The following is a 23,889-nucleotide window of genomic DNA, read 5'->3' as shown; positions in this document are numbered from 1 at the left end:
TTGAATGAAAAGCTAAACAGTACTTCAGAGAAGCTTCTTTCCTATAAATCTTAGGGAAGCAGAAGTTATGGCAAAACACAACTGCCACCTAAGAATCGCACTTACCAAAAGCTCTGGATACAGGCCTCAGCATTCTACTGTGGATACTCTTTCTTTTAGACTTTGGAGTCATCTACAGATAAAGGAAAGCAGAACTTAATACTGTAAGTGGGGACAGAAAAGTTAGCTGTATCAATGCAGCTTGTAAGACCGTGAAAGATGGAGCAAACTACATTTAATTCAAATGATCTGTTAATCAAGTAACAGTTAATTAATCACTCTCTCCTCAGAATTTGTCATAATGATTATTGTGCTGGAAAGCATTCAAACCTGATGTTCAGACTTTAAAAGGAATTTGCAATATTTCTTGTTTAATTTTTTGAAAATGTAGTCGAAAATGGAACAATGTTACATATTGCCATTTGATTTTTAAAAAGTGGCTGAGATATTGCAAAAAGTCAATGTTTTTGAATAATGGAAATTTTATCCCTAGCATTATTTATAGTCAATGCTACCTTGAGTGGTGCTTTCCATTTTCAGGCATCATATCTGATATAGACACAGACACAGTCCTAATAAATTCCCTACTACAAATTATGCAGTGTCATTCTTGAGCAGTTCTCAAAATTCTGGTGGTAATCTTGTATGCCACTCTAGGAACTGAATGCAACAAAACTGACAGTTGAAAAAGCTACAATAAATAAAACAAATGGAATGATTTCTACTGAAAGCTCACTCTTGCCATCTCCCCATATGTACCAATCTGCCTCTACCCACATGTACCAACCCAGACCCTGTGCTTGGCATCAGAGGCCTTTCTTTGTGTGTCCCCTCTGAAGGAGGTGTGGAGAGTGGCAATACAAGAACAGGCCTTCTCAGTGGTGGCCTCCCGTATGTGGAATGCTCTCCCCAGGGAGGTACTCCTGGTGCCATCATTATCCATCTATAGGTGCCAGGCACATACATTTCTTTTCTCTCAGGCATTTGGCTCTTAGCTTTGGAAGGTTTTTGGAGGGCTTCTGTTGTGTAGCCTTCCTAAGAAGGATTGCTCCACCTTCTGATGTAGTGTTTTGTTTTTAATTGTTCATATATTTATATTAATCTTTTATTTTTTCTGGCAACATATCATTATAAGTAAGAGGTTATAACTGTAACTGGCTAGTAGTTGGCTGTCTACCTGCTTGCTTAAAGGTTGAGCTTTTGGAATTATACAATGTCATGGTATCAATCATTTATGTGAAAATAAGGAAGACTTCAGAGTTATAAAACAAAGCTTGAATGTAACGATTAAGAAGAAATAAGACAAATGAAACAAAGGGCCTACAAACATATACTCATTACCACAGCTTGGAAAATTACTTTTTAAAAGGAATACATTATAATTACTGTTACATGGCTCCAAAAAGGAATAAATTAAAATTACAATTACAATTGTTCTGAAAGGAATTGATTACTTTACAATTACTCAAAAGCAATCACTACAATTATTGTTAAGGTACTTAAAAAACACACTAGAGTGCCCACAAGGTGCTGGCCTTGGTTACTGCACGCTTAAAACAACATTAAAAATAAACCACACACACACATAGGTAGTAGAATAATTATATTTTTATTCAGAAGATAGCAGTGGTGGTCTCTCTGCTGGTAAGGGAGGTGGGGAGGGAGGCAGAGGCTACTGCTCAGATTGTTGCACATCAAACCAAGTGCAATCCCCCCACATACACACATACTTGCAGGCAGCAAGTGTCATCTCCCTCACTCTGCCACCTCCTGGACCCTGCCCTGCCCCCAACTAAGGCACACCCACCAAAGCAAACATGTTCTTGTAGGGTGCAAAAAGTTAAAATACGACAAAATAGCTAGGGAGGGTGGTGGAGGGTGCTTTGCACATCAAGTGCTAACCAGGGCTGTGGAGTCATGTCAAATCTTCAACTCCAACTCCGACTCCTCTATTTTTCAACTGTCCAACTCACGACTCCTCTATTTTTCTACTGTCTCCAACTCCTTCATAAATGGCAAATGTATATTAATGTATTAATATTATTAATATTAAAATATTAATTTTATTTTGAAGTCGGAGTCAGTACATTTCTACCGACTCTGACTTCACCCAAAATTGCTTCCGACTCTGACTCCAATTCCACCCAAAATTGCTTCCGACTCCGACTCCACAGCCCTGGTGCTAACACAGAATGTACCATCGGTCTCACCTGAAAGGTGATTTTCATAGGAGGGGGCCCCCACTGTGGGAAATAGTTCCACCTATCGTGCAAAGGCAAGAATGTTTTTGAAGTCAAGACTAGGGACGTCATGCCCCTCCCACTCTCCAGCTCATTCGTAGCGAGTCTAAAAAGAGATATCTAAAAATACAAGAGCAAGGCCAACAGGCCCGCCAGGAAAATAACATAATAGTCACATGCATAACAATATGACTCTAACATAACTACATAACATAACAGAGCTAAAAGTCTTGACTTCACTCTTACATTTAAATATAATAGCGTAACAATAACATGTAACCCATTGATAAAAAGTCTAGTCATCCTCCAGCTGGGAGGGTCGTGATGGCCCCCTCCTATGAAAATCACCTTTCAGGTGAGACCAATGGTACATTTTCCATAGGAGGTGGGCCATCACTGTGGGATGTACCAAAGCAACCCATATAGGGAGGGACCACCCACATGTTAATCCTCATTAAGAACCTGTTGCAACACTCGTCTGCCAAAAGATGCATCAGCAGAGGCATAACGATCAATTTTATAATGCCTTATGAACGAGTGTGGGGTAGACCAGACTGCAGCCCTACAAATATCGGCAACAGGAGCATTAGTGGCAAAAGCAGCCGAGGTGGCAGCTGACCTGGTAGAATGAGCCGTTATACTAGCTGGAACTGACAGCTTCAGGGACTCATATGCTAAAGTAATGCATGCCCTTAACCAACGGGATAAGGTAGGATTGGATACTTTATGCCCCATAGACCTTGGATGAAAGGATACAAACAGAGACTCCGTTCGTCGAATCTCTTGGGTCCTAGACAGGTAGATCTTGAGAGCCCTCCGGACATCCAACGAATGCCAAGCCTTCTCGAGAGGATGGGTAGGATTCGGGCAAAAGGAAGGCAAAACAATGTCCTGGTTGCAATGAAAAACTGAATCGACCTTGGGACGAAAGGAAGGGTCAGTCTTCAGCACAACAAAGTCCTTATGGAAGACGCAGAGGTGTCTAGCAGAAGACAATGCGCCCAACTCCGAAACGCGTCTGGCAGATGTGATTGCGATCAGAAACAGGACCTTGAAGGACAGTATACGTAGGGGTACAGTCCTGATGGGTTCAAACGGAGGGCGTTGCAAAGTCTGCAGAACTTTCGGCAAACTCCATGAGGGGAACCGATGGACAACAGCCGGAGAGCGTAGGGCGACTCCCCTCAAAAAACGTTTGATGAACGGATGTGAGGAGATATGATCTCCAGGAGAGGACACTGAGAGAATGGATGACAGAGTAGACGCATGTCGACGTAGAGTGTTGGGTCGAAGTCCCATCATAAAGCCACTATGGAGAAATTGGAGCACCTGGTGCACATTGGCCTGGGATGGATCGTGGTGGTGGGACTGACACCACTTGGAGAAAGCCACCCAGGTATGTTGATAAATGCGAGTGGTAGATGGTCTTCTCGAGGCCAAAATAATATCAATCACAGCGTCAGACAGTCCAGCTGACCTCAAGTGTCTCCGTTCAAACGCCACGCTGTTAGATTGAGCCAAGTAGGGTCCTGGTGCAGTACTGGGCCCTGGGATAGGAGGTCTGGCGTTACTGGAAGTGTCCAAGGATCCATCATTGACATTGCCAGAAGATCTGAGAACCACGGACGGCGTGGCCAAAATGGTGCTATCAGAACCAGCTGTGCCCTTTCAGTTCGCGCCTTCCTCAAGGTTTTGGCTAACAATGGTATGGGAGGAAAGGCATACAATAGACCGTCTGGCCACGGTGTTGTCAGAGCATCCACTGCTTCTGCTGTTGAGTCCAGGTATCGGGCAAAGTACCTTGGAAGCTGGCAATTGTGACTGGAAGCAAACAGGTCGACTGAGAGGGCGCCGAACCGACACTGGAGATGATGGAAAATGGCTGGATGAAGTTTCCATTCTCCCGGGAAGACCTGTTGTCTGCTGAGCCAGTCTGCTGTCACATTCCAAATCCCTCTGAGGTGCTCTGCTTTCAGGGATTGTAGATGTTGTTCTGCCCAGACAAAGATGAGGGAGGCTAAGTCCTGCAGAGGACGAGACCTGGTGCCCCCCTGTCTGTTCAAATGTGATTTTACACACGTGTTGTCTGTTCGAATGAGCACATGATGCAAAGGGAACAGAGACTGAAAATGACATAGAGCCAAGTGGACAGCCTTTAGTTCCAGCCAGTTGATGCTTCGAGATTGCTCTGCGTTGGGCCAAACCCCCTGAACGTACTGGGAGTTGCAGTGGGCTCCCCAACCTGTGAGGCTGGCGTCTGTGGTCACGACGGTTCTGCGGGGTTCTCTGAACGACGTGCCCTTGGAGAGATGTTGAACCTTGGTCCACCAGTGGAAGGAGAGGCGCAGAGCGGGGCTCAAACGAACTTTGCGATGGTTGGAGCTGGCAATGTCTTTTTGAAAAGGCAACAGAGTCCACTGAAGGGGCCGAGTGTGGGCTCGAGCCCAGGGCACAATGTGGATTGTGGAGATAAACATCCCGAGCGCTCTGGCGAGAAGCATGACGTCTGCGGATGTTTGTTGCATCAGGGACCTTGCGATGCTTGTGATGGCAGTGATGCGATCTGGAGCCAGGAAGACCATTGCCTGCAGCGTGTCCAACATTGCCCCAAGGTGTAGTAGGCGTTGGGTTGGTTGGAGATGGCTTTTGTCGAAGTTGACAAGCCAGCCGTAGGTCTGCAAAACATTGAGGGTGATCATTAAATGATGATGAGCCAGCTCTTCAGACTTGGACCGTATCAGCAGATCATCCAAATATGGGTAGATATGAACCCCTTGGGTCCGAAGGTAAGCCACTAGGATGAGTAGCACCTTGGTAAATACTCTTGGAGCAGAGGAGAGGCCAAATGGCATCGCTCTATATTGAAAATGTTGGTGGCCAAAGACAAACCGAAGAAACTTTCTGTGGGCTATGCAAATGGGCACATGGAGATACGCTTCCTTAAGGTCGATAGAAGCCAGGAAGTCTCCTTCATGCAGACTCTCGGTAATGGAATGGAGAGATTCCATTTTGAACCTGCGGTATGTTACAAAACGGTTGACAAACTTGAGGTCCAATACCGCCCTCCAAGATAAATCTCGTTTTGGCACAGCAAATAGGAGGGAGTACACCCCTTCCGACCTCTCAGTTGTGGGAACTGGCTCTATTGCCACTATGTCCAAGAGGTGATGTATAGCTGTCTGCATGATGTTGTGCCTGGCTGGTGCCCTTGGGCAAGGAGACGGATGGAATCTGTCTGATGGGGTTGCCCAGAACTCTATGGTACAGCCGTAAGTGAAAAGGTCCCTGATCCAGGAGACCGTAGTAAGGCGCAGCCATCGATCTCCAAAATTAAGTAATCTGCCACCTATGGGAAGGGCGTTAATACTACTTGTGTAGGCGAGGGCCTCCCCTATATGAGGACAATGAGTTGCCCCTGCGCCCTTGGTACTGACCTCTGCCCTGGAAGCGTCGGAGTCATAGGGTCTGAAGTCGCGGCCTCGTCCTCCTGGCCGCGTTCCTCGAAAGGACTGGTTAGAACGAAAGGAGGGAAATCGCCTGAAGGGCCTGTGGTCGATGTTCTTGACTGTGGCCAGAACCGGTTTTTGGGCGTCTTTTGGATCAACCAGAACTGCCTTTAGAGCTTCCTCGCCGAAGAGTAGAGATCCGGAGTAAGGAGCCTTGGACAGGTTCAGTCTGGCCGCCGAATCAGCTTGCCAGTGGCGAAGCCAGAGGGTGCGACGAGCGACTATTTGAGTTGTCATGGCTCGTGCCCCTAATTGAGTGGCATCCAAAGTGGCATCGGCCACAAAAGCTGCTGTCTTACGTAATTTCGATAGTGCTCTTCTGAGGGCAACAGGATCAGGGTTAGCATCCTCTAGAAGGTCATCAATCCACATCACAGAGGCTCTGGAGAATATGGAGGCTGAAGCGGAGGCACGCATGGCTAAGGCAGTGTCCTCGTGATTCTTGCGGAGGGCGAAGTCTATTCGTCGCTCAGTAGTATCTTTTAGGTGGGATTCCCCTTCCCTGGGCAAAAGAGATCTTGAAACGAGACGAGCGATTGGTTCATCTATGCCAGGGACATCTAACTTGGTGGCAAAGTCTGGGGCTAGGGCGTACAATCTGTCAGCCAGGTTTTTGAAGCGTCGGGCTTTGAGTGGATGAGCCCATTCTTCAGAAGCTAATTTGGCAATTGGGTCCGGCACCGGGATGTAGTGTTCAGTAGGTGCAGGGGATTTGAGGACCTTGGCCCCTTTGATAGCTGGGGCGGACGAAGTTGAAGGCGCAGTCTGGAGACCAAGGGTATGAAGTACCCTACGTGCTAGCGGTTGATAATCTGAGGTATCGAACAAGCGATACGAAGTATCCTCCTCATGATCTGAATAGTCGCTCCAGTCGTCTCCTTCAACATGGTCAGTGAAAGTTGACTCCTCCGCATACGAGACTTCATCCGTACATCTGCCTCTGGCTACATTAAAGGGATCTGGTGAACAGGAAGGATGAGCTTCATGGAACGCACGTTGGTCCATGTTGAGTGGGGGTATGGCAGGAGCTTGTGGTAGTGACTGCATTCGCGTGAAAAAAGCCAGCATGGCTTGGAGTTGGGAGAGGAAATCAGGAGACAGCTGCAGACCAGATGTGGGAGATGTATGTGCCTGGTGAACTAATGGAACAGAAGTTTGAGGCGGTAAACCAGAGGTAGGTTCGTTAGGCGAACAGTGAGTGGGAAAGCCAACAAACTCTTCCTCTTTAGAGGCAGTAGTAGGAGAATGGAAAATGTCACTTATGTGTGTCTGTGCTGTGGCGGTGGTTGGCACAGAGACATAACGAGGGCGCTTTGGTTTACTATGGCTGGAAAGATGTTTTGTCTTAGCCAGTGCTTTTGAATGTCTGGTCTTAGACGTGTTAGGATGTTGTGGCTTGGCTGATTGTGGCATGTCTGGCTGATCTGGCACCATGTGTGTTGATGGTGACATGCCTGGCTGTTCTGCCATCTTATATAAACCTGGGTGCAGTACACTGCCACGGAGGGGGCAGGATGTAAAGACCCGAACTGGCACAGCGTACTACCACGGAGGGGGTAGGATACACTGGCAGATGGCAAAATGCACTGCCACAGAGGGGGCAGAATGCACTGAGGTATCAACGTTAATATAATATAGGCTGTTTTAGAGTTGGCACACTCAGATTAGTGCTGTAGGCTGGGTTTTTGGCTTGTTCACGGCCCCAGAGGGGGCAGGATATACAATGTAAATCAGATTTAATACAAGTCAGCCACTGATATTAAAGCTCCAGCCTTGATAATGTAATCCAGCCACTAGGATTAAAGCTCCAGCCTTGATAATGTAATCCAGCCACTAGGATTAAAGCTCCAGCCTTGATAATACAATCCAGCCCACTAGGATTGGAGCTCCAGCCTTGATAATATAATTCAGCCACAAGGATTACAGCCACAGTAAAAATGTGTGTAAATCAGCCTTGTGTAAGTTTGTCAGCAGCACATATACACAAACATACAGATAGATAGCCTGCAGGGGAGGTATCTGATGCTTAATAAATGGTAACAAAAAAGGCAGGAATTTTGAATTTCAAAAAATGGCGCCCGGAAAAACGGGCGGGAAAAAACGATCAAAAGGGGGCTGAGGGAGAAGGAGCAATGGCGGCCGTCGGAAGCGAACTGGGGGAAGGGCTGCCCAGCACGGACTCGCCGAAAGCCGCAGTAGCGGCTCTGGAAAAAACTCTGGAAGAAGCAGGTAGAGGAAAAAACGGCAGCCGCCGCAGAGAGAGCCGCCATCGCGGTCTGTAAAGCCCTTCGCAGTGGGATTTAAGCTACGTAGCGAGGGCGATCTGCGGTAAAGGAGTAACGGCGGGAGCCGCAGCTGCAAGCTCCCGCTGAGATCGAATCAGCCGCAGCCGCGGCAACTATCGGGGGGGAGGGAGGGGGATTCCCCTTCCCTCACAAGCAATCAAAGGCGATCAAAAAGAGAACCGCAGCCGCGGTCACTGAGGGAGCCCCCTGGCTACGGATACGACAGAGCCGGGGGGGAGGGGGCTTGAAACTGCCAAAATAAAGAGAGCCGCAGCCGCGGTCTCAGAGGGAGCCCCCAGTCAAGGAAATAAAAGAAATTAAATAGCCCTGAGGAAAGGGGGAAGAGAGCCACAGCCGCGGTCTCTGAGGGGATCCTCAGAGGCTAGACACAAAAAACGGAAAAAAAAGTTTTAAAGAGAAATAGACAAACAAATACGAGACTTAGCTAAATGCTACGTGAAATTCCAATCTTGTTCGTACGAAGGCAAGAATGAACTGGAGAGTGGGAGGGGCATGACGTCCCTAGTCTTGACTTCAAAAACATTCTTGCCTTCGCACGATAGGTGGAACTATTTCCCACAGTGATGGCCCACCTCCTATGGAAAATTAAAACACACACACATCGTTTCTCACCTCCACAGTTCTTTATCACCATTCCGCTGCTGCCTCCTTCTCCTCCTTCATTCCTTGCCCTCCAGCTCCTTTCTCCCTCCACTCGATTATTCACCACCACCATCCATTTTAATAATTTTTTTTCTCTCCACTCCACCCCCGTCTCGCTCTCTACCTCCTCCCTTATCATCTCCTAAACACCCACATAGCACGAGGGGTGATGCTCTGAGGAAGCCCAGTTTGAGGCACATGATTTTCATCCACAAATCAGAGGAGCAGAAGACTTCCCCTGCTTCTCCCCCCTAAAGTAATGCCCCAAAGTAATGCTGGAAACATTACAATTACTCCTCAAAAGTAATAAAATTACTCCTCATTCTATTACAATAAAAATGTAAAAAAATTACCGACTCGTTCCTCAAAAAAGTAATAAATGACAAGTAATTCATTTTTTGTAACTAATTACTTCCAAGCTCTGCTCATTACTCAGTTATGGATTTTAGAACCCAACAAACAGTGAATGGGGGCTTCCTATTTGACATAACAATTTGGCCTCCAGCTTGGTTAATCTACCCCTGCACACCAGCTCAAAAGAGCAATGAAGCCCCAGGTGATAACTTCACTCAAGTTTTTCTTTCAGGATCAGACTGGTGAGTCTCACTTCTAGCCAGAGCTTTTACAGCTTTCAGCGCCCTTAGTGGGATTATTTATTTATTTATTTATTGCACTTGTATACCGCCCCATAGCTGAAGCTCTTTGGGTGGTTTACAGCAATCAAAAACATTAAAACAAATATACAATTTAAAACACGTATTTTAAAAACAATTTAAAACACAATTTTAAAATTTAAAACAATATAAAAACAATTTCAAACTGAAACCCCAAATACTGAAAAGATCAGTGCTCCTTCTGCCAAATAATTTGAGTACTGTCAGCAAGCCTTATGCAACATATATTTTAATCAAATGGATTAAAAAATTGAACCTTTACATAGATGGAGGAAACCAATATGACAGCTGTTGAGCTTCACATCACACAAAGTTTCTAATGTTTCCCAGTTTGCATGTAATGCTAAGCAAACAATGGCTAAGTATGAATGTGTGAGTGCATGTAGTCAGCAGAAATTGTGGCTGCTTTGCTTCTTGCCTGATCCTCTTGCTGCTGCATGACTTGATTTGGCTTAGTGTTACATCAGGACCTGGGCTCCAGACAAACCACAAGCTATATATATATATAAAAAAGCAAGCAATATGCCCTAAATGACCAGAAACAAAAAAATCCACCCTTTCAATTAAAAAAAGAGAGAGGGGCAGCTGGCAGGTGCAGGAAGGGTATCTAAGGATGCCACTGTACCCATGGACATCATGCTGGGAACCTCAGATGTATACCATCATCAGAATGATTTTATTATAAATGGTGGTAAAACTCAGATAGCAGGGAAGAGCTTTATGTGACATACCGAAAAGACTGCGTTGTTATTAATTCAATTTACATCCTGCCCTTCGTCCTAAAGGAACCCTAGTTCATACTACTGTGGCAAACACTGAAAAAGTGTAGAATCAGAGTTGAAAGGGACATAAAAGTTCATCTAGTTCAACTACCCATTAATGCAGGAAATCCACTGCTACTGTATCCTAGATCAGCCTATACAGTTCATATTGACAGGAAGTTCTTCCTAATGCACAAGTCTGCATCCTTTTTCTTGTAATTTGAACTCACTGGTTTGGGTTCTACAATCTGGAACAGAAAACAAATCTGCTTCATCATCTACTTGAGAGCCATTCAAATTTTTGAAGATGACTGTCATATCTCCTTTATTTAAGGCTAAACCTATCCAGTTCCTTCAAGCTTGTTCTCATTAACTTTTGTCTCCAGGCCTCGCACCACATTTTGTCATCCTTGTCTGGACGTACAATCACCTGAAAATCATACATGCTGCTTTTGTGACAGAAGGTATAACAATTTAGTCACAAACATGTTTCTGTGTACCTCATTACATGTGGTTTTCTTACACATTACAAAAGCAATTTTATACACACAATTTGGAGGATTTTTTTTTAGCTTTATGTAAGATCCATGTTTCTTTAGAATTCCAATACAAAATACACTTTTGGGGATTTCTAGCAGGCTTTATAAAGGCAGAACTATTTCAGTGCAGCTACCCCTACTGTACTCTCCCACTCCATATTGTGAGCTAAAATCTACCGGAGGCCTGACCTTACCAAGCTGAGCATTTCTCTTCCCTGCCTGAAGCAACCACTGGTGTAAAAGAAAGATGGGGAAATGTACAGCATGATGGCATCAAGACAGGGGTAAGTTTTACTAAACATTGAAGGGAGATTAGGTGACTCAGCAGGGGGCCATTAATTTCTAGTAGTAGCCCCATGTTGGTCATTAAATGGTGAGTTTTACCCTTGAGGGACTGGTTTTTCAGAAAAAAAGCCTGAAGTTTCTTTAGTCATCCTGGAAACTTTCTTCTGGAGATTTTTAATGATAGATATCGGAAAAAATGTATTTTTCTGCATTTAAAAGTTTCTTTTACAATATTTATTGCTGATTATTAAAATTTGTAAATGTACTTTATATTTTGGGGGAGAGATTATTTATTCTGTAACCTTGGGCCTATTCCTGTTATCTCACTGTTGCCTGGGTAACCAATTCCTAAACCCAAAAGTACAAGCTAACAAAACTAAATGATGCTAACTAGTTACTTAGAATCTGAGGTACACTTATGTGCAACAATGATGAAGAAGATCAGGGCCTGATTAAGCATGTACAGTGAACCCTCAGTCCCCCTGCCCAAATCATCCTTCTTGCTCCACAGGAGTTTCTTTTGTATTGCTTTCCTGCCATGCAACACACCATGCTATTCTATCTCATTCATATCATTATGATTGTTTTCCTGATGTCTTCCATTCCTCATCTGCATAAAATACACACACACAGAGCTTACACACCCTCCTTGAATTCTGCCCCTGATTATTCCCCCTTGTTGTCTCAGTTAGTCACTAGCATCTACAGCACCCTGGCTGTTATTACTGTACATGTGCTACAATGTTCATTATTATATAGCCAGCATGGAGTTTTTGCATTCCACAATGTTAAATTGAAAATACCCCCATGCCATTCTGCTGCTTCCCATAAGCTCATTTCAAAACAAAACCTTACAAAACTTACTGGACTTTTTTCAGTCAGTGTTCTCATAATTTGTTGAAATTAATTAAAAAGCAGCCATGTTCACAGAGTACCTGTAATCCTATTACTCACCTTGCCCCATACCCTCACCGTCTTCTGCAATTTTAAAAGTTTTAAAAATGCCTAGTTGATTTTTAATTAATTTAAGAAATTTAGCATTGGAGTCAATGATAAGCACAGGCATGCTCAGTAAGAACCAACTGTCAGTGTTCTAAAAGCCAGACTCACAGCTGCTTGGCTTGGCTAATTGGGGCCACAGCCATGCCAGACCTTTGGTTCAACTTGAGACAGTCATGGCTTCCCCCTCAAAAATCCTGGGAAGTTAAGTTTGTGAAGGGTGCTGAGAGGAGACGCCTATTCCCCTGACAGAGCTCCAGTGGCCAGACTAGTTTAACAGTCAGCAACTCTGACTGAAGCTCCGTGAGGCGAATAGGGCAATTCTTAGCAGCTCTCAGGACCTTTCACTAACTACACTTCCCAGGATTCTTTGGGGGAAGATATGACTGTCTAAAGTGAAATAAAGGTCTGGTGTGGATACGGCCAGGGCCAGCTTTAGTTTAAATTTGGGTGGGAGACTACATGGGCCTGCTGTAGAATAAAAAGGTGGGGGAAATGCTGAAAAACATCATTACTGTTCACAATGTTTTCCTTTTGGAAAGGAGCTTCCCTCTGCCCAGTGCCACCCACCCAATCTCCTTCCATCCCCCCTCCTCCTGCCCTCCTCCTCCCCTCCCTGCCCCTCTACCAGGTCAGTTTCACCTATCCTAAGCAGGATTGCAGAGGAGTAAATCCCATTAAACTCAAAAAGCATGCAAATGATCAAACCTGCCCTCATCACCTCCTCCCTCCTATCCCCTCCCTCTTGCCCCTTCCCTCCCCATCCCTCATCCCTTTCCAATCCCCTCATGTTACCAAATTCTTCCAAGCTACACAGAAAGTGGATTGGACTGTGAAAGACCAACCCAAATTGTGTTTGCATTTTGACAAATTTGTAGGGCAGTACAATATCTCAAAGAGGAGTTCAGGTCTCCTGCTCCCCTGGTGCATTCACTATACCTTCCTAATTTCCCTGCTTTTTAAAGTTTGATAGAAATATCTGTTGGCTATAGACAAGTTCTTAAACCACAAGTTTTTTTTTTTTTGCCTATTAGTGAATACTATTAAAACCATGCAAAGTGTACAGATAATTACACAAAAACCAAGAGTGAAGTAATTTCTTTAATGGGCACTGATGCTTCGTTAACTATTTGCTTTTGATAGCAGGTGGCTATTTGCTATTGGTCATGCTCCACCTGCTTGGGTAGGGACTGAACAACACTGTTCAGTAGTTGGAATGCAGTCAATGAAGGAAAAAGGAAAGGAGTAGTATTGGAGACTTAAAGGGCACACTATTTGCTTTTGCAAGACTGAATGGTACTATAAATTTTAGCAAATTTTAGCATTGTGTCCTGGTGCAGATATTCCACACACATCACAAGTCTTGTTAACAATGAAACTGACTGTGTAAAAGGCTTCCCCCTGACGTTTCTACTGCCATGAGAAGTGGGGAATGTAAAACAATACAATTATTCTTACTGTCTAAACCCAAGAGTAATGATAGGCAGCAGAGAGAGACTGCTCCCCACTGCCTATAGCCTCCAACCTGGTGCCACTGCTAACTATGTCCCATTATAAACTGGCCTGTATGCCTCAAGCCCACAAGGAGGTCCCCCATGGCCGGGCAGTGAAATCCACTCTCACTTATGTTTTTATGACACATCTGACACATTTGTCAGTTTTATATGGTGATATTTGATGTTAATTTGATCATCATAACCACCCACCTGTTTAAATTGTTCACTCTTTCGTGAGTAATGGCAAGGGCAGGGAGGTTTCCCCATGGCCTTCAGTGTCATGAGCCCTGCGGTTATGACAGGGTCTTGACTGAGGTGGTAGCATTTGATTGATGATGTGGCGGCAAAGGGAATGGGTGAGCTGGGGCCAACCGGGATAGAGGATAAGGACCCAATCCCCTTGATACAGGATGTTAGGGAAGGGATGGCAGAGTCGCTGGCTTTTATCCCCACCCTGCCCCCAGATAGGATGCTTCACTCGGTATCGGGGGAAGTCATTGACCAGACTGGGTGGTGGTGGCAGAGCAGGAGGCAGAGCCAGGGGGCAGGTCACATTTCTGTTGTCTAGGGCTCAACACCGCCTTTTTCAGCATGATCAGTTGTAGCCCCCTCGCAGAAGTGCCTGATTACAAGTACAGTCTTCCCATCCAGGACAAGAGTCACATGAGTGACCTCGCCACACCTAGCTCTTTTAAAGCTATGCAGGAAGGGCATGGAGACTTCTTGGTTGCTACTGCCCAGTCTTGTACTCCAGACCCTGCTCTTACGACTCTTGCATTGTGACCCCTGTAACCTGAGCCTACTGTTGAAACTGTATTGAGCCCTCTTGAACAAATATCTCTCTGTCACTTGAAAGAAAAGCCTTTTTGTGGTGCTTTGGTGCACAGTGAGCAGATGTAAAGTTTTGCTCATTCTCTGTGAGGAATGAGGTAGAGACGGGAGACAGATGCTCTACACTGTTATTAACAACTGTCACTACTTGGGTGACTCCAAACAATTCCCATTCCTGTGGCCTGGTCTGGAGGAAAAAGCACAACTATGGAAATAGAAGCTGGAATGCTAACCCAATTTATGGCTGTGGCAACATCCAATGCTCCAGTACAACTGGTATGTGTTATCTGCCTTCAAACTGATTACGACTTATGGCAACCCTATGAATCAGTGACCTCCAATAGCATTTGTTATAAACCACCCTGTTCAGATGTTGTAAGTTCAGGTCTGTGGCTTCCTTTATGGAATCAATCCATCTATTGTTTGGCCTTCCTCTTTTTCTACTCCCTTCTGTTTTTCCCAGCATTATTGTTTTTTCTAGTGAATCATGTCTTCTCTTTATGTGTCCAAAGTATGATAACTCAGTTTCATCATTTTAGCTTCTAGTGATAGTTCTGTGTTAATTTGTTCTAACACCCAATTATTTGTCTGTTTCATGGTCTATGGTATCCACAAAGCTCTCCTTCAACACCACATTTCAAATGAGTTGATTTTTCTCTTATCTGCTTTTTTCACTGTCCAACTTTCACATCCATATATAGAGATCGGGAATACCATGGTCTGAATGATCCTGACTTTAGTGTTCAGTAATACATCTTTTCATTTGAGGACCTTTTCTAGTTCTCTCACAGCTGCCCTCCCCAGTCCTACCCTCCTTCTGATTTCTTGACTATTGTCTCTCTTTTGGTTAATGACTGTGCCGAGGTATTGATAATCCTTGACAAGTTCAATGTCCTCATCGTCAACTTCTAAGTTACATAAATCTTCTGTTAGTTTAGTCTTCTTGACGTTCAGCTGTAGTCCTGCTTTTGTGCTTTCTTCTTTAACTTTCATCAGCATTTGTTTCAAACCATTACTGGTTTCTCCTAGTAGTATGGTATCGTCTGCATATCTTAAATTATTGATATTTCTCCCTCCAATTTTCACACCTCCTTCAGGAATAGAGGAAAAAACCAATTTTAAGGAAGTTGAGATGAGATGTACTGCAGCTGAAACAATCCTGCTTGATTCCATCTCTTACCAGCATGGAGCGGTGGAAAGTGGCAAGACAGTCCTGACCATTGGTGGCACATTGGATCATTGGGTGTGCAAGTAAAAGCTCTCTATCCCTAAAACATCTGGGGCCCTAACCCTACCCAAAACATAACAGACAAGGGAGAGGAGCTAAGGAGAAAAAGACTAAACTAAGCAGCAAGAATGCTCAAATATAGCTCTGCTATAGCCATCCTAGCCCTCATTAGGAGATCAGAAGCCATTCATCAACAGAAGAATTTGCATGCCTCCTTTCCAGATGAAGAAACCCCTGAAAGATTAATAAATTAAACTGTATAGATATTAACATATTTATATGAATCAATCTTTTCATCAATCATTTCTGGCATAAGATCATCAGTACATTTTGACAGGCCCCTTTTTGATGGCGGCATTGAATAGATAGGGCAGCTTTTGTTGGTAACATTGAATACAAGCAATCTTTCAATAAATACCATCTATGCTGCCATGCTTACAGCTTAAATGAATTTTTTTTAAAACTATAGCTCTTTAGTTTTCAGCATAATGATATTTATGGGGGGAAATCTTATACAGTAGGGCCTCGCTTGTTGGCACCCTGCTTTTTGGCATTCCGCTAATACGGTGGTGCCAGCGGGACGATCAGCTGTAGCATGGGGAGCTCCAGCCACTGCGCTCCAGCTGATCAGCTGTAGTGTGCGATCAGCTGTAGTGCAGGGAGCTTGCACATTCCAGCTGATCCGTCAGCTGGAGTGCAGCGGCTGGAGCTCCCTGCGCTCCAGCTGATTGCTGTCAGCTGGAGTGTGGCGGCTGGAGCGCGATCAGATGTAGGGCGGTGAGCTCCCACGCTACAGCTGAATAGGGCCCCACTTTCCAGTGGTTTTTGCTTTTCAGTGGAGGCCTGGAACAGAACCTGCCGTATGAGTAGGGCCCTACTGTATTTACATATGGCAATCATTATGTTTTCAGTTAAGATGATTATAATCTATTTTCTACCTGAGTTGCATTTTTGTACTTTGAAATTGCTTAAGTTCTTATTTAAGCAATTTTTATCAATATGGTAAAACAGCCTTCCCAATCTTGGTGCCCCCTCTAATGTTTTGAACTACAATTCCCATCAGCCCTAGTGATCACTGGCTTATGTTCAGCGATGCTGAAAAATCTGATTTGGAACATCTGGAGGGCGCCAGATAAGGGAAAGCTAGGTCAAGGCATTATTGTTAAAAATTCTGGTCATACAACTGAATTTGAACAGCATTTATTTCAACATAAAGATTGACAGATACACAAATGCCATTCATACATCCTCAAAGGCAATCCATTTAGTACACTTTTACAGATGTTTTCCTTACTAGTTAGTGAACTACTTAAACCATAATGTAAAATGGATTATAATACATGTGCTTGTTTAAGAAAGTATAGTCTTCAGAATGCACTATGAATAACAAATGTTCCAACGAATGTAGAAAAGGTAGAACAGAGATTATTTTCACAGGTGGCACAGCATATGGGCTTTTACCCACACTTGCATAACCACTGTAGATAAAGTAACTCCATGTGTGATGTGACCATTACTCTTTCATAGAAACCACAAACGGCAAATTGTAAAGTCAAGGTCCTGGAGAACAGAAGAAGAGAAAACACACACTTCCAAGTGCACAATTTATAATCCATCTCTAAAGTAAAATGATGGTGCATGTTAATCTGGATTCCTAAAGTGAGCATTATGCTTGTTTTGTTTTAACACAAAGTTATCACCTGTTGTATTCCACTCCAAATAAATCATGCCACCTGTAATACTTGTGTTTATTGATTCTTCTTACATCAAAGCCTGGCTGCCAAACTTTCAAGAACATAAATGGAAGTGTAGAATGCCAGAGGAAGTGGGTGTCTGAGGAAAAACTGGCAAGAAATCTAGTACTTTGATTCTACCACTGCCCAGGGGGGAAAATAGGGATTTCTGATATATCCTCTTATTACTGGAAGTGGAAATTGCATTTTAACACATACAGAGTTTCAGTCTTGGTTTTAGAAAACACTTTACATGCCATTGCTTAGCATAATGAGACTTGAAATTACTTCAGGAGAGGTTAAATACAAATATTTTCCCCTTTCTGTCTATTGAGTTCTATTCCTGTCACATAAACTTGCTGAATTCAGATCAGATTCAGTCTCTTTTTCTCTTCTCCCTTGCCCCTCCCGAAGACGCAAACAGAGAATGTTTGATTGGTATTTGCCAAGTGGAGACAATTCAATGCAACAGAAAATACATCACCTTAAAATCTATGACAGGAAAATCATACCTTCTGCTCCTTTTAAGCTTTCATTTCAATAAACCGATCTTAGCATTAATGCAAAACTGAATTGAGAGATTTTCTTAGGCATTAACTAGCATTATGTGAGCATTCTGCTTGGTTTTGCTCTCATGTTTTCCGAGGGATGTTTCAAATTCACCACCTGTTATGCTAGCTAAAGCTTCTTGTAAAATCCAGCTTCACCTCCAAATCGTTGCCTATTTCTGTCAGTAACGGCACACCGAGGATACTACATTTCCCCAAGATACTAGTAAGGCGCTATAGAAGCAAATGAGCAAGAAAAACAAAGTAAGCAAGAAACAGCATAGCTTAAAAAAATACTTACACTTGTACAGCAGAGAGTCTCCATGCAGCCAAAAGAGAAAGATAAAAGAATATGAATGGGCAGAAGATAAAGCAAGAGCAGTTTCAAGAGAGAGAGGGGGGTAAAGCAGCGCTGAATTTGGCAAATAAAAATATTGAAGCAGAAATACTGAAGCAAAGATGTGTAAAAGTAAGATAAAGCCTTCCACATTAAGGAAAAATGAGAACACATTTATATCAGATTGTAAATGATTTATATCATTCTATTATATAGAATGTATATAGATGTGAAACAGGGAAACTGTCTTCATTTACACTGGACTACTATTCCCTGAAGAAATGAAGATGACTAAAGGGGGCAGGGCAGCATGAAGACCTTTAGTGTAGAACCCAATGGCACTTTCAAAAGTCTTGAGGATCTTGATTTTTAATTGAAGTAATATATGCTCCTGGCCTAGATGACTTAAGGGCCGACAGCTCCTTCAACCTGAAGTTGAACAGCCACAGCTAAACTATGAAATTTGCTCCCACAAGAGACAATGACACTACCAACTTGGATAGATTTCAAAAAGAAAGACAAATTCATGGGGAAGAGACTATAAATGGCTACTAGCCATGACATCTATGCTCTGCCTCCATAGGCAGAGGCAGTATGTTTCCAAATACCAGTTGCTGGAAACCGCAGGAAGGAAGCTCTTTGCACTGAGGTCCTGCTTCCCATGGTTAACTGGATGGCCACTGTGAGAACAGAATGCTGTACTAGATGGGCCATTGGCCTGATCCAGCAGGTTCTTCTTATATTCTCATTACTATTTATACAGCACCATAGCTCAGTGTTACATCATATACTTTGATGTCCCAAGTTCAGGGCCAAAAAAATGCCCAGTAGAAGACAGCCTCATCTGTTCAGTGCCTTTAACAGATTTAACATAAACAAGCAAGGAAGCAGACAGACAGCCCAAGCACCTGCATGTTACCCAGAAGATAATTCAATGGAAATTATTCCCATGTAAATTAGTACAACTATGCAATTACATTGTAATTCATTACCATAGCAGAAAAAGCATGTCCTAATTTATGAATAATTCATGTTGTATGGATATCTGTGTTTTTACAAAAGCACATGTATGTTGTATTTTAGTATAAACCCAATCATATTTATTTTAAAAAGCTATCTAATAGAGCATTCAAGTAAAGGTGAACCGGAAAGGCAAAGGTTATTTAGCATTAAAAGAAATGCATTAGTAGATAAATGTTATGCCACTTCTGTAAATAATTTGCATCTGGTCCACTGTACATAGTGCAAAACTCTTTATTGTAGCTCAGTGCATTTTGGAGTAATACACTCCTCCTGTAGGAGTTTGAACAGCTTACACGTTTTTCTAACTGACACACATCTCATTCTTAAAATCTAAAACACTCAATCAGTTTGAAAAAGTGGTACAGTGAAATTTTATTATCTCCACATCTATGCTGAACCTCTGCAATTTCATGGGATGCTAGGAACATGTAATTTAGTATCTGGATCACTGTATATATTCGTGCAAGACAAAGTGAAGTGGCTTAGGAAATGGTATTTCATTTTTTTTTGTTTCAACATATGCCTGATACGGACACAGTCATTCGTCCATTTCTATGCTTTGCCGAGTAAGCTGGATATAATATACAGCTCTGAATGCTGGCACAATATTTATTCATATATTTATTTAATTTATATCCCACCCTTCCTCCCAGAAGGAGCCCAGAGCAGCAAACAAAAATACTGAAAGCACTCTGAAACATCTTAAAAACAAAAGACCTTAAAACATATATACAAAAACCTTTAAAAACATATTAAAACAAAACATCTTAAAAACATATCTAAAAACAACTTAAACAAATTCCAGCACAGATGCAGACTAGGATAAAGTCTCTATTTAAAAGACTTGTTGAAACTTTTAAAATACTGTGGTGTCAGCTTCCACCACATGCTGGCACAAGTGCTGGGAGTTGGCATCACACTATTTAAATTTTTATTTATGAAAATTTAGCCCATTTTTCAGGGCACAGCCCTCCCAAAGAAACACCCAAATTAAAATAGCATAAAACAATTCCACTCCAATTTAAAATCAGCAGTAGTTAAAGCCTCCAGCACACTTCACTTCAGCAGAATCCATTTAAATTAGGCCAATACAGGTGGGACCATATATATTTCTATGGGAAAAGAATTTAATATATGTAGGGACCACCATTAAAAAGTCTTCTGTCTGGCATCCACTAGCTTGATGGACCTTTCCTGTACAACAGAGATTGCAGCCTCCGAGCCCAATCTTAAGGCATGGGCAGGCTCACATGGGTGTAGCTTGTGCATTTGCTGAAGCTTCAGTGAAGAAGTTTCACAGAAACTTTTTATACTTCTGTGGAGAAAAGGTTGCAATCTGTCTCTTGTGCCATTCTAACCACACAGTTTCTAGTATGACACAGCTTTGTGCCAGCTAGTAGCTGTAAGCAGAATATTTCCCCTTAATTTTAGAGGGAAAGAGTCTGTGCCCTGCTTATCTCATACATACTAAAGTATGCGTTGCACCACAAGTCTCTGCTTATATAGGAAGAACGACAGGAGGTTGTCCAGAAGTGTGGGTAGTAAAGGAAGTGGAAAACAAAAAGCTTCCTTGTTATTATAGGTAACAGCTAAAATACTTGCTTACAATGTTAAACACCATGGCACCAAGATGCATGGAAAATCACCCCTCTTTAGAAGCCATTTCACTAGCTGAGTTGCTGCTAGATCCCACAGTTGCTCAATTGCCGACCAGAAAACATCTGGAGTCTTCCACCATGCAGGTTGCTGCTACATTGTTATTAGGCATATACATATCTGAAGAGCCTGGGTGTTCCTTTTGCAGGTTTAGCTATCACACAAAGCAAGAGAAGCATGACAAGCACTAAATCAAGCTAGAACTTAATGCAAGAGGTCAGCTGTCCATACAATTCACAAATGAGTCTGACCCATCTCATTTTAAGAGTTCACCTGCAAGTCAACTTCACAGAGCAAAACAAAAAGACTTACCAATATCCTGTTCAGCCTTACAAGGCCACTTAAACTACAACACTAAGAACACCAAACCTGGATCCAACAATAAAAGGCAATTCTCTCTTATACCTGCTTCATAAATGTAAGCTTATATTCTTTTCCTTTCCTTATATTTTGGGCATCAGCTTCAGGCAGGTTTTGATTTAATGTTGAAACCAATGTGAATGAGCCATCAAATATTGATAAAATGAAGTGGTATATATTCAGTACAGCATGTAAAGTCTCCAGGCAAATTGGCCTGGCCTGAACAGCCTCAGAATCCTGACCAAGGACAAACTAATCATGCAAAATATTTAAAAAAGAATATTATGAGGGCCATACTAAAAAATAATCTATATAAAATTTCAGAACAAACCATAAGTAAGCTTGTTTGACATTAGATTAATCAAAGAGTCCCAGTTAGCCTTTGAAACACTGCAGTGTATTAAACAGAGATGTTCTTAAGACAGTAGGTCAAATATCTTTTATTCCAAATTTGAGCATTCCAAGATTTGCAGTGCAAATCTAGATTCATGTTGTAAAAGGTCAATATTTTCCCTACTCATGGGATGAGGCTGAGTGCCTTCCATCAGAGACTAATTTTAGATTTTATCTCAGCCCTTCTGCTGCTGTGCTCAAGGAGGAAGCCTCTCCTGGAACTTACTTCAAATGTTTTTCTTACGTTCTTGGGGCAAGGGGCAGCTCTTTCAACGTTTGCTTCAGAAGCAAAAGCTACTTCTAACGGTAGTTAGAAAAGTGTGACATAATCTGCTTAATTTGCAGCTTATATTTTCTTCTCAAAATACATTTCCTTCTATACGTTTGAACATTCCCATTGTCACACAGAGAAATCTCTGAAAAAAACGACCACATTGTAATTGCTAAAGAGCTTTGCTAACATTAATGCTGCTACATCCATGGTCCAGACCAAACAACATCAAATTAGCAACAGTTTAATCTCCAATATTTCTTTTATAGCCATCTGGCACAAATGCTTAGGGCACAATTTTATGGCCCCTGGAAGGATATCCCAGGAGCCATAGGATTTTTCAGATCTCTGGTGGACAGAGAGAAGTCTACCCTTGAAGAGGAAGATCTGACCTCACAAGCCTTGTGGGGGTAATATTAAGATAGGATAGAATGGATAGTCATCTGTTTTCAGTATATAGTGCGGCCTTCAGGTGGAGAGCACAAAAAGGAGCCATGCAGATCTGCAGGATCCAAAGCCCTACCATTCATCCAACACTCCCTGGAATTTGGGGCAGGGGGCAACTATGCCAGCCCTAGGAGTAATAGGAGGGAAACACTTTTAAAAAGATAAACAGCCATATAAGGCCCTGCCTCCAAAAGTTGCACCCTTCCCCTACCTTTTGCCCTGCTGGCGCAAGCTGGGGATAGGAAAAGGCAGTTCCTCTGTCTCTGTTTCCCCCTGCCTTTTCCTATAGGATTGTTCAGCCTAAGGCACAGAACTGTAAGATTTGAAACAAGTCCAGAGAGATTTCTTCAAAGGTTAAACAAGTTTCCAACTGCCATTGTTCCTGCTTCCCCACTTTGGAACACTCTAAATAAATCTACTCTCACTGGCATCTATTGGCTAACTCAGTATCAGATCTTCAAAACTAGTGTATCAGCCATAAAATTTCAAGTACAGTTTGAAAGTAAAGGATAGTTATACAAATAAATCCTGAACAGAATTTTACAACATGTGACAGACTCTGTATCTACAGTAACAGTCTGTATATGTAGAAAGATTTCCTGCCACCAGATATTGCAAAGGAAAAGAGCCTAATGCCTCAAAATATTACCTTTCAAAAACTGGCCATTGGAATGGATTGTGGGGCTTGGCTTTTATTATTGTCCATATAAACTGTCAAATGTGCAAGTCTCTTATTCCAGTGCTTGGTAAGATTTCATATAACCTTGCCCAATCCCTTTTATCTGTAAATGTGTAAATGTGAAGAGCTCCTCATTAAGTGTGCTTTAGCACTGCTACTTTTGGTGCAGTCAGTCAAGGAATGTTCCTACACGATAAATCTGTTCTGAAAATAGTGTTGGAAAACTTATTCGCAAGTTTGAGAGAAGAATAAAACAAGTTTGTCCCTGGATTTTCAGTATAACAATGGTTTGACTTGCAAATTAATAATGAAACACCAATTTGTGACTATAGATTGAAATGTTCATATTGAAGTGGCACCCATTCCCACAACAAAATACCAAATCAGTGGAAGTATATGAGGGCAACAATCCCCATCTTTTTCTTATGTGTAAAACTGAGGTTTTAAGAGGGCACAAGAACTTACACAGATTTGAAGCTCTTCTTTGGTAACGCCCAGCCCCAAATTACACTCTCAATAGCTTCTACTAGAAAGATTCTAATTGTTCATTTTTCAATTTTTTAAAAAAGGGGGGGAGATGAATGCTCAGTTAACATAGACGTATTATTTTAAATGTAGTTTGACATACAAAAGAACTTAAAATCCTGCTAGTTTGGACTGACGTGCTTGATCACATTGCTGAAGAAATCAATACTTTCTGGATTGAACAATGTCTTGGGGTGGTATTTCATGCTAGTCCTACTTACAGTAGACTCACTGAAATTAATAGACACAACTAATTTAGTTCATTAATTTAAATGAGTCTACTCTGAGTAGGATTCATTGAATACAACTCTGTATTTTTCAGGTTTTTGCAGAAGTAATGGTCCTTTGACCCATAGGTACCTTATAACTTC

The 23,889-nt window shown here is 42.5% G+C and overlaps 1 protein-coding gene across 1 annotated transcript in view; it reads right to left on the bottom strand.

Moving 5' to 3' along the window:
- Positions 1-23,889, bottom strand: part of CARMIL1 (capping protein regulator and myosin 1 linker 1) — a 221,984-nt gene that overhangs the window by 19,732 nt on the left and 178,363 nt on the right. Inside the window, exon 31 of the mRNA XM_061593631.1 lies at positions 106-172. Coding sequence (XP_061449615.1) covers positions 106-172 — 67 coding nt within the window. The remainder of the gene's footprint in view (positions 1-105; positions 173-23,889) is intronic.

Source organism: Rhineura floridana, chromosome 1 (assembly GCF_030035675.1).
Source record: "Rhineura floridana isolate rRhiFlo1 chromosome 1, rRhiFlo1.hap2, whole genome shotgun sequence".
Classification (NCBI taxonomy): Eukaryota; Metazoa; Chordata; class Lepidosauria; order Squamata; family Rhineuridae; genus Rhineura; species Rhineura floridana.
This window is presented reverse-complemented; position numbering and strand designations above follow the sequence as displayed.